A 15,952-nucleotide genomic window follows, 5' to 3' on the forward strand; every position below is an offset into this window, starting at 1 on the left:
GACCTGAAGAGCAGGTTAGCTGTAAAGACTCACATTCTAATCAGTATTCTGTAAACTGTGTGTGATTTTTAAATGCCCTTCTCTGATCAGAACCTTCCACACACCTGACGAAGGAACACCACTTCCGAAAGCTTGTGGGATTACATCAAATAAACCTGCTGGACTCTAACCTGGTGTTGTGAGACTTCTTACTGTAATTGCAGCAAGATATCGCTGTTCCTATACTTGAATCCTCTCGGTATAAAGGCCATTTGCTTTCTTTACCGCCTGCTGCACCTGCATGCTTACCTTCAGTGACTGGTGCACAAGGACACCCAGGTCCCTCTGCACACTCCCCTCTCCCAATTTATAGGCATTCAGATAATAATCTGTTTTGCTGTTTTGGCTACCAAAATGGATAACCTCATATTTATACACATTGTACTGCATTTGCCATGCATTTGCCCTGTCACTCAACTTGTTCAAATAACGCTTGAGCATCTCTGCATCCTCCTCACAGCTCAGTCTCCCATCCAGCTTTGTATCATCTGCAAATTTAGAGATATTACATTTAGTTCCCTCATCTAAATCATTTATATATTGTGAATAACTGGTGTCCTAGCACTGATCCCTATGGTACCCCAATCAGTCGTTTCCTGCAATTTGGAAAAAGACCCATTTATTCCTTCTATCTATTCCTAATGGGAATCCCACTGGTTTTCCTGTTGGGAATAACATTGAGATTTTTTGGGAGAATTTAACCCAGTTAAAGACAACAGATTTCCCCCCTGAAGGCATCAGTGAACCAGATGGGATTTAACATCAATACTAGTTTCATGGTCACCATTACTGAGATGAGATACATAATTTGAGCTTTAATCAATGAATTTAATTCCACCAATTGCTATGTGGGATTTGAACCCATGTCCTCAATAAATCAGAATGGGTCCCTGGATTACAAATCCAGTGACGTTATCATCTCTAACCACAACGTAGCTGGTGCCATTGGTGTGGCTTCTGCACAGGTTTTCTCTGCAGCCTCCCTGCAAGGTTTCCTGCGCTGAGTAGATTGTGCAGACTCTTACATCGGGAGATTGGCTAGTGGAAGGTAAAGAGGTAGTTTTTCCACCCTGGGCAGAAGATTTTAGACATATTTGTACTCTAAGTCAGAGCTAAAGACAGTTGCTGCAAAGGAGGATGTAGCTGAGAGTGAGATTTGGTAGAAACCAGATCAAAGACAAGAAGAGAAGCAGGAAGCTATCAGGGTGAACACTGAAAGAGACAAATGGATATCCTGGCAGACGGAAGGTCTTCACAGGGATTCCTGGAAGAGAAGTGGCAGTGAATTAAACATGCGACTGAATGAAGGCTACACAGAAAATAGAGGGTAAGAGTTTCTTGGTTGGTAAAAAGTGGTTGGTGTTCCTAAAAGATCACTGCTGGGACCACTGCTGTTCACTTAGAGCCAATGAATGACTTTGACTGAGAAAGACACAAACACACTGGCAGAGTGGACAGATAAAAATAGGAGTCAACTGGGAGGTGGTTCATTTGGGGAGGAGGAATTAACCAACACACTTATTTCTTGGGCTCAAGTAGCACGGAGGAGCAAAAAGGTAAATAACTTAGTGAAAGTAGAAACATAATCTGAGAAGGATCTTTCAGTAAGCAACTCTTTTGTTAAAGTGCCGTATTCAGCAAAAGTTGACAAGAAACTGCAGATAAGGCCAGCCTTGTGACAGGTGACATGGCATAAAAGATCGAGTGTGAATTTCAGCATTGGGATAAAACAAGGAACATAGGAATTAGGAGCAGAAGTAGGTGACTAACCCCCCCCACCCCCCCGAGACTGCTCTGCCATTCAATCAGATCATAGATGATCTCTCTCTGGTCTCAAATCCACCTCCCGACCTGTTCCCCATATCCCTTCTTTTTCTATCAGAATATATCTATCTCCTTCTTGAAAACATTTAGTGATTCAGACTTCACCACACGATGGGGCAGCGCGTTCCACAAATTCATCACTTTCTGTGAATAATTCCTCCTCATCTCAGTTTTAAATCTACCACCTCTCAGCCTATCCCTGTGACCTCTTATTCAAGATTGCCCCACAAGAGGAAACATTTGGTCTAAGTTTACCTTGTCAATCCCTTTTATAATTTTACATACCTCAATCAGATCCCCTCTCATCCTTCTAAACTCCAGCCAGTCTCAGCCCAAACTGTTTACTCTCTCCTCATATGTCAACCCTTTCCATCCCTGGAGTCAATCTGGTGAACCTCCCCTGAACTGCCTCCAATGCCACCACATCCTTCCTCAAATAAAGAGACCCAAACTGGACACAATACTCCAGACACAGTCTCACCAACACCCAATACAATTGCAACAACGCTTCTCCACTTTTATACTCCAGTCCCTTTGCAACAAATGGCAATGTCCTATTTGTCTTTTGTATTACGTACTGCACCTGCATACTGGCTTTCAGTACCAGCGTCAAGCGTGACCCTTTGATTTGATTTATTATTGTCACATGTATTAGTATACAGTGAAAAGTATTATTTCTTGCACACTATACAAAACATTGTTTATAGAGAAGGAAAGAAGGTACAAAATGTAGTTTTACAATCATAGCTAGGGTGTAGAGAAAGATCACTTTAATGCAAGGTAGGTCCATTCAAAAGTCTGATGGCAGCAGGGAAGAAGCTGCTCTTGAGTTGATTGGCACGTGTCGTCAGACTTTTGTATCTTTTTCCCAATGGGAGAAGGTGGGAGACGATATGCTGGCTGCTTTTCTGAGGCAGTGGGAAGTGTAAACAGAGTCAATGGTTGTGAGGCCTCTGTGTGTTGGACTGGGCTTTATCCACAACTTTGTAGTTTCTTGCGGTCCTGGACAGAATAGTAGCCATACCAAGCTGTGATACAACCAGAAAGAGCGCTTTCTATGGTGCATCTGTAAAAGTTGGTGAGATTCGTAGCAAACATGCCAAATTTCCTTTGTCTTCTGTGAAAGTAGAGGTGCTGGTGGGCTTTCTTAACTGTAGCATTGGCATGGAGGGACCAGGACAGGTTATTGGTAATCTGGACACCTAGAAACTTGAAGCTCTCCACCATTTCCACTTCATCTCAGTTGATGTTGACGGGAATTTCCTCCACAACGCTTCCTGAAGATGACAGCAATCTCCTTCATTTTGTTAACATCGAGGGAGAGATTACTGTCATTGCACCAGTTCACCAGATTCTCTTTCCTGCGCTCTGTCTTGTCATGATTTGAGATCCGACCCATTATGGTGGTGTCATCAGCAAACTTGAAAATTGAGTTAGAACATAGAACATAGAACATTACAGCGCAGAACAGGCCCTTCGGCCCACGATGTTGCGCCGACCAGTTACAAAAACAATGACCCACTAGCCTATACCAATCCCTTTTCGTCCATAAACCTATCCAGAGATCTCTTAAACGCCCCCAAACTAGGCGCATTTACAACTGCAGCAGGCAGGGCATTCCAATCCCTCACCACCCGCTGGGTAAAGAACCTACCCCTGACATCCGTCCTGTAGCTACCCCCCCTTAATTTAAAGCCATGCTTTGGAGGGGAATTTGACCACACAGTCATAGGTATATAAGGAGAATCTTAACAGTGAGCGTGAATCTCAGCATCATTGATGTGGATGTCAGGGTGATGCAGGTGCTGGGGTACGTGGGTGCCAGGGTAATGAGGGTTGTTAAGACCCAGCCCAGAAACTCCCAATGTGTTTTACAAAGTCAGCCTAGACCCAAAGTTTTTACATTTGATTTTGGCAGTGATGAGCTCAAGTGATCCGGCAGGAAGCTTTTATCAAATAAATTTATTTAAGGTCAACTTAAAATTTAATAGAAAATTATGTTGTAAAAATCAGTCTGTTTTAACCCTTATACGATGGACAAATAACTTTGAATAGACGTCTTATTAGCACAAACAATATTTATTTAAACCCACACAATCAATAATCACCCACCCGACCAACAATAAGTTATCTTACAGAAAATGCTAGAATTCAAGTACAATACAAGACCTTGACTTAACTTTGTGTGACTGACAAATACCCAAACAGATACTGGCCTTTATCTGTGTGCTGGTCTTGGTAGTTGTCTGTGTAGTTTGGTCCTTTGCTCTGGTCTGGCATTCTGGCTGTGGTCTCTCTTTCTTCCTTCTCGGGTGTGGTGGCTCTCCTCTTGCTGACGATGTTCACCATTGTTGTAGCTCGTTCGTGGGATCAGAGAGAGAGAGAAATTCCTGGTTTATACCCCGTTTGGTTTCACGCCCTTTTTTTGGCCATTGCCAATCAATCGATCAGGACTTGATCACCCTGATTGATAACAGTCCAATCAGGTGCTACCACACCGATCTCTGGGTGTGTCCCTGGCGGCCATGCCTGTATGTGTTGTAGGCACATAGGTCACATACCTTCCTCCTAAATAAGGATTCACGGTGCCTTTACGTCTGGCACACAACCCAGTGTGATCAGAAAGTCTCTTTCATCCTGAAGATGGCCCATATCCTGTGTATTCACTCATCAGGGTTGCAGCCTGTTTGTCTTTAAACTGCAGCCTGTCGGTTTAGTTTCTTGCCCAGTTGTCCCAGAGTGCTTTACAAAACGCCATTTTAGATGGCCTGTTTGGCTACAATTAGCATAACTTTTACCAATTACACAATTCAAACGTGATATTGTACAAACCTTAACAGCTAGCTTTCTACGATGTTCCAAGTCAAACAACATCCCACAATCTTACTCCCCTTTATAGACTTGGAACAAAAAGCTCACATGCTGCTGGGTTTTCAGCTTTTTACCACCTGTTGTGAATTGGTTCTTTGACTGTTGTATTAAATCTCTGAAGCTTCCCAGTCCTGGAACTTTCAGAAAGCCTCTGGGGAGAAAGAGGGAGACTGAGACACTGCTTTCCACCTCAAGTTCAAACACCATCTAACAAACTAAATCCTTGGACTTTTCTGTGGAAAAATTGTCCTTGGACATCACCTGACCTGTCAATTATCCAAAATCAAGCTCCACTCAGTGAAAGATCAGTGCATTAGTCCAGATTAAAAATAAATATTTGGTTCCATCATATTGCTTCAGAGGACACCGGTTACACACAAAACGGTGCTGACAACTTCCAGGGGCTGCTAGAAAATTCCTGCAAAGGAACATGATTAAAATACATTTCATTTCTTAAAGGGAGGTCTGTCACTAGTGGTGTGCTGCAGGGCTCAGTACTGGGACCTCTTCTCTTTGTAGTGTATATAAATGATTTGGAAGAGGGAGTAGGTGGTGTGATCAGCAAATTTGCTGATGACACCAAGATGGCTGGATTGGCGGGCAGTGAGGAGCAGTGACTGGCAATACAGCGGGATATTGATAGGCTGGTTGATTGGGCAAATACATGGCAAATGGAGTTTAATCCGGAAAATGTGAGGTGATGCATTTTGGCTGGAATAATGTAGGGGGGAGTTATATGATAAAGGGTAAGCCCATAAGGAGTATAGAATCGCAGCGAGACCTGGGGGTGCAAGTGCACAAGTCTTTGAAGGTGGTAGGGCAAGTGGAGAGTGTGGTGAAGAAAGCCTTTATAGGAAGGGGTATAGAATATAAGAGCTGGAGTCTAATGTTGCAGTTGTACAGAATGTTGGTTAGGCCGCATTTGGAGTACTGCGTCCAGTTCTGGTCGCCTTACTACCGGAAGGATGTGGAGACTCTGGAGAGAGTGCAGAGGAGGTTTACCAGGATGTTGCCTGGTATGGAAGGACAGGGGTATGAGGAAAGATTGAATAAATTGGGGCTCTTTTCCCTTGAAAGACGGCGACTGAGGGGGGTTCTAATAGAGGTATATAAGATTATGAAGGGTATAGATAGAGTAAACATATTTCCTATGATAGAGACACACAGGACAAGGGGCCATGGGCTTAAGGTGAGGGGGGAACAGTACAACACAGATATTAGAGGGAAGTTTTTCACACAAGAGGGTAGTGGGAGTATGGAATGCTCTGCCAAGTAAGGTGGTGGAGGCAAACACACTAGAGTCATTTAAGAGTAACTTATTGAGGCACATGAGTGGGTTGGAGATGGGTGTATGTAGGAGATTGTTTTAAATAAGGGTCATTAGCATTGGGGCATCCCTGGTAAGGTAAATGGATATGGTCTTATGTCCAACGAGGGGCATACACGCGATGGGTCGTACTTGGGCTGCTCTTGGTTGTTCGAGATTGGCCTAGTGCTTCATGTCGTTAGTGTGTGCCTAGACTGGACCAGATACTGGGCAAGACGACAGCTCAGTGACTATCACTGATTGCTGGGTTTGGGCCGGTGTCTGTGGGAGTTTGCGCATTCTCCCCGTGCTTGCGTGGGTTTTCTCCGGGTGCTCCGGTTTCCTCCCACACCCCAAAGATGTGCTGTTAGGCTGATTGGCAGTAATAAATTGTCCCTAAATCAGTTTCCCTCAATCTGGATGGCCATAAAACATTAGACAAGGGTCGTGGGTGGAGAGGGGGACTGGTGGTGTTGAGATGGCGGCGCGGGCTCGTTGGGCCGAAGGGCCTGTTTCCCGGGCTAATTTTGTTCTTTGTTCTTTGGATTTGGAGTGATGAGGGGGCAGGGACAACAAGGGGGCTGGGTTGATATGTTTTTTGGGACCATGGGGTTATCAGAGTGATGGTAAACCTTTGCTATACTTCCTCTATAGGAAAGACAACATTCCACAGATAAGGCGACCAAAACCACACACAATACTCCAAATGTGGCCTCACCAACACTCTGTACAATTGCAGTAAAACATCCATGTTCCTATACTCAAATCCTCTCACTGTAAAGGCCAATATACCTTCTTCACTGTCTGCTGTACCTGCACGTTTACTTTCAGCGACTGATTCACGAGAACACCAAGGTCCCGTTAAGTATCCACCTCTCCCAACTTACATCCATTCAAATAATAATTTGCCTTTCTCTTACAGCTACCAAAGTGGCAAAGCATATGCCCACTCACTCAGCCTATCCGAATCATTCTGAAGTATCCCTCCTCACTGTTCACCCTCCCATTCAGCTTTGTATCATCCTCAAATCTGGAAATAATACATCCAGTTCCCTTTTAAATCAATAATATATATTGTGAACAGTTGGAGTCCTAGCACAGATCCCTGCAGAACCTCACTAATCACTGCTTGCCAATCAAGAAAAGATCCATTTATGCCATCACTTTGTTTCCTGTCTGCTAACCAGTTTTCGATCCATCTCAAGACACTATCTACAATCCCACGTGCTTTAACTTTACATAATAGTCTGTTATGTGAGACCTTGTCCTCCTGAAAGTCCAATTCGACCATATTCACCAGTTCTCCTTGGTTAATTTTACTAGTTACATCCTCAAAAAATTCCAAAAGATTCGTCAAACATGATTTCCCCTTTGTAAATCCATGCTGACTGTGTCTGATTATCCCACTGCCTTCCAAATGCTGAGTTATGAAATCCTTGCGAATGGACTCCAGCAACTTCCCCTGTACTGACATCAGGCTCATTGGTCTAGAACATAGAACATAGAACATAGAACATTACAGCGCAGAACAGGCCCTTCGGCCCACGATGTTGCGCCGACCAGTTACAAAACAATGACCCACTAACCTAAACCAATCCCTTTTCGTCCATAAACCTATCCACGGATCTCTTAAACGCCCCCAAACTAGGCGCATTTACAACTGCAGCAGGCAGGGCATTCCAATCCCTCACCACCCTCTGGGTAAAGAACCTACCCCTGACATCCGTCCTATAACTACCACCCCTTAATTTAAAGCCATGCCCCCTCGTGCTAGATTTCTCCATCCGAGGAAAAAGGCTATTACTATCCACCCTATCTAAACCTCTAATCATCTTATATGTTTCAATAAGATCCCCTCTTAGCCGCCTTCTTTCCAGCGAAAACAACCCCAAATCCCTCAGCCTCTCCTCATAGGACCTCCCCTCCATACCAGGCAACATCCTGGTAAACCTCCTCTGCACCCTCTCCAAAGCCTCCACATCCTTCCTGTAATGTGGGGACCAGAACTGCACACAGTACTCCAAATGCGGCCGCACCAGAGTTGTGTACAGTTGCAACATGACGCTGCGACTCCTAAATTCAATCCCCCTGCCAATAAACGCCAAGACACCGTATGCCTTCTTAACAACCTTATCTACTTGACTCCCAACTTTCAGGGATCTATGTACACATACACCTAGATCCCTCTGCTCATCCACACTATTCAAAGTCCTCCCGTTAGCCCTATACTCGACACATCTGTTATTCCTACCAAAGTGAATTACCTCACACTTCTCCGCATTAAACTCCATCCGCCACCTCTCGGCCCAGCTCTGCAACCTGTCTAAGTCTTCCTGCAAACTACGACACCCTTCATCACTATCTACCACACCTCCGACTTTGGTGTCATCAGCAAATTTACTAATCCACCCAACTATACCCTCATCCAGATCATTAATAAAAATTACAAACAGCAGTGGCCCCAAAACAGATCCCTGAGGCACACCACTCGTAACCGAACTCCATGATGAATATTTACCATCAACCACCACCCTCTGTCTCCTATCTGCTAGCCAATTCCTGATCCAATTCCCTAGATCACCCCCAATCCCATACATCTGCATTTTCTGCAGAAGCCTACCATGGTGAACCTTATCAAACACCTTACTAAAATCCATATACACCACGTCCACTGCCTTACCCCCATCCACCTCTTTGGTCACTTTCTCAAAAAACTCAATAAGGTTAGTAAGGCACGACCTACCCGCCACAAAACCATGCTGACTATCTCCAATCAATTCATTACTCTCCAAATAACTATAAATCCTATCCCGAATAATTTTTTCTAAAACTTTGCCCACAACAGAAGTGAGACTCACTGGTCTATAATTCCCGGGGAAGTCTCTGTTCCCCTTCTTAAACAATGGGACAACATTCGCTAACCTCCAATCTTCCGGTACTATACCAGAGGCCAACGACGACCTGAAGATCAGAGCCAGAGGCTCAGCAATCACTTCTCTTGCCTCCCAGAGAATCCTGGGGTAAATCCCATCCGGACCAGGGGACTTATCTATTTTCAGACCCTCCAGAATATCTAGCACATCCTCCTTATCAACTGCAACACTGTCAATTCTACTCCCCTGCAACCTAGTGTCCTCCTCAGCTATATCCCTGTCCCCCTGCGTGAACACCGAAGAGAAATATTGGTTCAATGCCTCTCCAATCTCCTCCGGTTCCACACATAACTTCCCTCTGCTGTCTATAACTGGCCCTAATCTTGCCCTGACCAACCTTCTGTTCTTGACATACCTATAGAACGCCTTAGGATTCTCCTTAACCCTATCAGCCAAAGTCTTCTCATGTCCTCTTTTAGCCCTTCTTAGCTCACTCTTCAACTCCCTCCTAGCCAATCTAAAGTTTTCTAGTGCACTACCCGAGCCCTCACGTCTCATCCGAACATAAGCCTCCTTTTTCCTCTTAACCAACGAAAAAACTTTTTTGGTGCACCACGGTTCCCTAGCCCTACCAATTCCTCCTTGCCTGACAGGGACATACCTATCACGGACTCGCAGTAGCTGCTCCTTGAAAAAACTCCACATTTCAGACGTTCCCAGTCCCTGTAATCTCCTAGTCCAACCTATGCTTCCTAATTCTCTCCTAATCGCCTCATAATTACCCTTCCCCCAGCTAAAACCACTAGCCCGAGGGTCATGCCTATCCCTGTCCATCACTAAGGTGAACGTAACCGAATTGTGGTCACTATCACCAAAATGCACACCAACTTCCAAGTCTAGCACCTGGTCTGGCTCATTTCCCAGCACCAAATCCAATATAGTCTCACCTCTAGTTGGCCTATCTACATACTGAGTCAAAAAACCTTCCTGCACACTTTGTACAAAAACTGACCCCTCTAACGAGCTAGAGCTATAACAATTCCAATCAATATTAGTAAAGTTAAAATCCCCCATAACAATTACCCTATTACTATCACTCCTAACCAGGATCGTCTCCGCAATCCTTTCCTCAACCTCTCTAGAACTTTTAGGAGGTCTATAAAAGACTCCCAACAGGGTGACCTCTCTACATTTCTCTTTTTTACTTCCTACCTTCCTTTTTGAATAGCGGGCTTACATTAGCTATCAATCTGTAGGAACTAGTCCAGAGTGCAAAGCATTTTGGAAAATAACCACCAATGGATCAACTATTTCCAGGGCCATTTCCTTAAGTACTCTGGGATTATAAGGCCCTGGAGATTTATCCACTATCAATCCATCAATTTCCCCCAGACTATTTCTCTATTAATACTAATTACCTTCAGCTCCTCAGTAAAACATGTTTCTCTCAGAACTTCTGGTATTTTCTTCATGTCTTCGGTTGTGAAGACGGAAGCAAAGTACAAATTTAATTCCTCAGCGATTTCTTTATTCCCCATCACAAATTCTCTCGTTTGACTGTAAGGGGCCTACATTCATTTTTGTCAACCTTTTTCCCTTTACATACTTAAAGAAACATTTACAGTCAGTTTTAATGCTCCCAGTTCGCCGTGATGGATGAGGAGCCTAGGATAGGATGTGTAGATATTCTGGGTCGTGTCAATATCAAAAAGGCGGAGGTAATGGGCATCTTAAAAAGCATTAAAGTAGATAAGTTCCAGGGCCTGATGGGATCTACTCCAGAATACTGAGGCAGCAGGGACAGAAACTGCTGGGGCCTTGACAGAAATCTTTGTATCTTCATTGGCTACAGGTGAAGTTCCAGAGGACTGGAGGATAGCCAATGTTGTTCCATCGTTTAAGAAAGGCAGCAGGTATAATCCAGGAATTATAGGCCGGTGAGCCTTATGTCAGTGGTAGATTATTAGAGACAGGGTTTACACAAATTTGGAAACAAACGGACTTATTAGCGATAGACAGCATGGTTTTGTGAAAGGGAGGTCATGCCTCACTAAACTGATCGAGTTTTTTGAGGAAGTAACAAAGATGAAAGATGAGGGAAAGACAATGGATCTTGTATAAGTGGACTTGACAAGGTACTTCAAGATAGACTGGTATGAAAGGTGACGTCACATGGGATCAGAGGAGAGCTGGCAAGATGGATCCTGAACTGACTTGGCCATAGAAGACAAAGGGTAGCAGCATGGGTGATTTTCTGAATGGAAGGCTGTGACTAGCAGTGTCCATGATATGGAGATGCCGGTGTTGGACTGAGGTAAAACACAAAGAAATCCCACAGCACCAGTTTAAAACTGTTTGGACTTTAAACTGGTGTTGTGGGATTTCTTTGTGTTTTACTAGCAGTCTTCCACAGGGATCAATTCTGGGAACTTTGTTGTTTGTGGTATATATAAATGATTTGGAGGAAAATATAGCTGGTCTAATTAGTAAGTTCGCAGACGATACAAAAATTTGTGGAGTCGCAGACAGTGAAGAGGATTGTCAGAGGATACAGCCAGATATAGACCGGTTGGAGACTTGGGCAGAGAAATGACGAATGGAGTTTAATGCGGACAAGTGTGAGATAATGCATTTTGGAAAGTCCAACACAAGTAGGAATTATACAGTAAATGGGAGAACATTTAGGAGTATTGACAGGCAGAGAGATCTGGGTGTACATGTCCACCGATCACTGAAAGTAGCAACGCCGGTGGATAAGATAATCAAGAAAGCATATGGCACGCTTGCCTTCATCAGTCAGGCCGTTGAGTATAACAATTGGCAGATCATACTGCAGCTTTCCAGAACCTTAGTTAGGCCTCATTTAGAATATTGGGTACAATTCTGGTCGCCACACTACCAGAAGGATGTGGATGTTTCAGAGAGGGTACAGAAAAGGTTTACCAGGATGTTGCCTAGTCTGGAAGATATTAGCTATGATAAGAGGTTGGATGAACTCAGTTTGTTCTCACTGGAATGATGTGCGTTGAGGGGTGACCTGATCAAGGTTTACAAGATCATGAGTGGCATCGACAGAATGGATAGTGAGATGCTCTTTCCTAGAGTAGAAAAGTCAAGTACCAGCGTACACAGGTTTAAGGTACATGATGACTTCGGCCAGGCAAATGAGGTTGGCTTGAAGTATCTGATGAGTCTTAAGTGATGGTTAAATCAGGGGGCCTCATGCTCCCTACCTAAAGCAGGTGTGTCAGACTCCCAGCCTGCATTCAGCAGGGAGCAACTGGAGAACTGGCTGTCTACAGATGTACGGTGTAAATAAAGTAACTTGGTGATGGGACTTTCGCCTCTGTGGAGCTTTACAAAGTGCATGGGGGAAATGTTTAGAGGCGATGTGCAAGGCAAATTTTTTTATGCAGTGGGTGGTGAATGTCTGGAGCGCGTTGCCTGGTGGGGGCAGGTATGATATCAACATTTAAGGGGTAACTACACAAATACATGAATAGGATGGGAATGGAAGGACACAGACTCTCTAAGCGTATATGGTTTTAGTTTAGGCAGGCATCATGATCGGCGCAGGCTCGGAGGGCCAAAGGGCCTGTTCCTATGCTATGCTACTTTTTGAGATTCAGGACCCTGGTCTCAGAATTAATCTCATCACAATTCAACTTTACAAGGAATTCGAACATATTATGGGCACAATAAGAAGTCTAACAACACCAGGTTAAAGTCCAACAGGTTTATTTGGTAACATGAGCTTTCAGAACACTGCTCCTTCATCAGGAGACTCACCTGATGAAGGAGCAGCGCTCCAAAAGCTAGTGCTACCAAATAAACCTGTTGGACTTTAACCTGGTGTTGTTAGACTTCTTACTATGCCCAACCCAGTCCAATGCTGATATCTCCACATCATGTCACATTATGGTCCCTCAACCCCAAGGGTTTTCTCATAACAAGATTGTCAACTAATCCTTTCTCATTGCACAATACCCATTCCATTATGGCCTGTTGCTTTGTTGGTTCCTCAACGTATTGGTCCAGAAAACTATCCCATATACACTCCAAAAATTCCTCCTCTACTGTACTGTGACTAATTTGACTCTCCCAATCCATATGCAGATTAAACTCACCCATAATCACAGGTGTTTCTTCAATACATGCATCTCAGATTTCTTGTCTAACGTTATTCCCAACATTATCACTACAGTTTACGCCTCCACAAATGCCTTTTGCCCCTTGGTATTTCTTTACTCAGGCCATACAGATTCTATATTGTCTGTGCTAATATCTTTCCTCAGTATTGTATCAATATCTTTAATCTACAATGCAACTTCACCAACTTTTCCTGTCTGTCAATCTTTCCTTCCTCAACTGAATAACCCTCAGTGGACGAGCACATCGGGGTGACAGCAGGGGGGACCAGGGCATCGAGGAGCATTGGGGTGACCAGAGTGTCGGGATACACTCAGTGTAGAAGATGAGATGATGCTTTAAATGTGTTAAATTTTGTTAATGTTGCAATTGTATATGATCTAATTTTTAGTGGAGCAGCTTGAAAGGTCACTAATGCCCTCACATCCCTATTTACATCTTCAATGAATAGGCAAAGGAGGACAGTTAGTGTTGGGAATGGGAGTGTGGCATTGTCTGTGTGGAGTTTCTGGAGTTGGTGTAAGGTGCAGAGAGTGCTTGGCAGGTAATGCTGGAAGATATCTAAAAGAGCTGATGAGGATAAGAGGGGTCTCAGCTTCAGAGAAATGATGAGATTGAATGGTTTGTACCTGGCTATTGTTTTGTTGGGGTCAAACTTTAGTTCAGCATGTTCCAGCAGCAGATCATTCAAATCATTGTTCAGATGATTCCGTTTCTCGTTCCGCTGACTAAGTTTCCACTGCAGATAGTCACTTGTCGCACTCTGCATGTTTATCCTCTGTTCAATATCCTGTGTAAAAAAAATGAAAATTGTGTTTTTGTCTTCACTCTCTCATATTGACCTGAGCTACATTCCCAGAAGGACAGGAGAAAAGGACATCTAGTGATTTAAACCCTTCCTCTGATATCCTCACTCTCTAGTTATAAGATGCTGCTCTGAGTGAGTGCAGAGCTTTGAGTACAGATTCCGGATTGGGGGTTTCTACCCTGTTGGTTAGATGCAAAAGATCCCAAGTCACTACACAGTGTTCTTATCAATTCACTTAGAAAATTCCAGCTGCCCACTTTTCAGCCCTCGTTTGACCACAATGTTTCTGCAGTAATGGTCTGCTCAATAACTTCCTCATCTCCCCCTGAGACATCCCAGTCCACATAATAACCATCACACGCTCTCAACACTGACCGCTGCAAACAGTACAACTCTCAACACCACCACTCCCTTTTAGAGAAAAGGGGAGGATTTTGTGTCCCCCTGCTGTGTGTTTCACGGTGTAAGAGGTGATCTGCCACTGGCCAGTGGCGGCATCTTCTGATCCCATTGCTGCCAATAGGGTTTCCCGCTCCATGAACCTCCTGCCACCAGGAAGCCTGTGGTGAGGGGTCCACCACCAGTGGAATCAGAAGGTCCCACTGGTGAAAACAGCTGGAGTATTCCAACCAAAGGCTTGATTGAGTCAATCATTCATCATCAGACCCTGCTGGTCCACCTAAAGCATCATTCTGTCCTCCATACCAAAACACTCACTACTGCAATTTTATTTGCAAATGCAAAATACTACAAACGTTGGAAATCTGAAATCTAAACAGGAAATGCTTAAATACTCAGCAGGTCAGGCAACATTGGTAAAGAAAGAAAGAGTTTCAGGTGTGAACTTGCATCAAAACCTCCATTTCTCTTCTTCACTGAAAACTGTCTTCTGAAATCTCCCTCCTCCACCCTTTCTTCCAACAAGTAGGACTGAGACCATCCATCCAGGGGCAGCACAGTGGCTCAGTGGTTAGAACTGCTGCCTCACAGCGCCAGGGACCTGGATTCAATTCCCGGCTTGGATCACTGTCGGGAGTTTGAACATTTTTCCCATGTCTGGGTGGTTTTCCTCCAAATGCGCCAGTTTCCTCCCAGTCTGAAAGATATGCTGGTTAGGTGCATTGGCCATGCTAAATTCTCCCTCAGTGTACCCAAACAGATGCCTAAGTGTGCCGATTAGAGGACTGTCACAGTAACTTCATTGCAGCGTTAACGTAAGTCTACTTGTGATACTAACAAGATAAACATTAAGCGGCCACATCCCTCTTAGCTCACCAAGCCAAATTCGCTCTGAGCCTTTTCCTTCTCCTCACTCTGAAATCACATCTTCCTCTAGTTTCTCACCTATGGCTGAGTTGTCAGACTGTTTGTCCGACATTCTCTGATCTACACTGGCTCCCAGCTATACACAATTTCAGTTTTAAAATTCTTATCCTGATCTACAAATCCCTTTGTGGCCTCACCCCTCCCTATCTCTGTCATCTGATTCAGCCCCACAACCCCCGCAGACAGCTCTGCTCCTTCAGTTGTGATTTCTTGTGGATCCCAAATTTGAATCGCTCCACAATTGGTGGCCGCGCCTTCAACCACCTCGAGCGCTGAGCTCCAGGATTCAAAATTAATGATGTTTTCATGGTCACCGATACTGAGACTAGCTTTCAATTCCAGATTGATTAATGCATTGATTTTTTTTTGCTGAATTGGTTGAATTTAAATCTGTTTTCCTCATGTATTAGCCTGGGCTTCTGGATTACGAGTATGGTTTACAACAAAGGCTCTGGAATCGAGCCAATATGGATGGGAGTGGCTGAGGAAGTGAAACTGGAGATAGTCTGGACTTGAGGTTCAAGGAACTCCAAACGACACGAAAAACGAGTGGCAGAACATCCCGATCAAATCTAGTCTCGCCAACACATCTTGAAGCCTTTACTCAAGGTGCCCCACAATTCCATTTACTTATAGTACAGTATTGTGTGCAGACCTAGTCATTGTAGAAAGGATGCAATTACATTGGAAAGGATACAGAGAAGATTTATTGAAGGAGGAGGCAAGGGTACAATCAGGATCACCAAGAGAGAGGCA

The 15,952-nt window shown here is 44.2% G+C and overlaps 1 protein-coding gene across 1 annotated transcript in view; it reads right to left on the reverse strand.

Annotated features, from left to right (window-relative positions):
- Positions 1-15,952, reverse strand: part of LOC145358354 (coiled-coil domain-containing protein 183-like) — a 95,222-nt gene that overhangs the window by 26,510 nt on the left and 52,760 nt on the right. The window contains exon 10 of the mRNA XM_080212311.1: positions 13,692-13,852. Within this exon, the coding sequence (XP_080068437.1) occupies positions 13,692-13,852 (161 nt within the window). The remainder of the gene's footprint in view (positions 1-13,691; positions 13,853-15,952) is intronic.

Source organism: Carcharhinus amblyrhynchos, chromosome 25 (assembly GCF_965287045.1).
Source record: "Carcharhinus amblyrhynchos chromosome 25, sCarAmb.v2.hapA, whole genome shotgun sequence".
Lineage (NCBI taxonomy): Eukaryota > Metazoa > Chordata > Chondrichthyes > Carcharhiniformes > Carcharhinidae > Carcharhinus > Carcharhinus amblyrhynchos.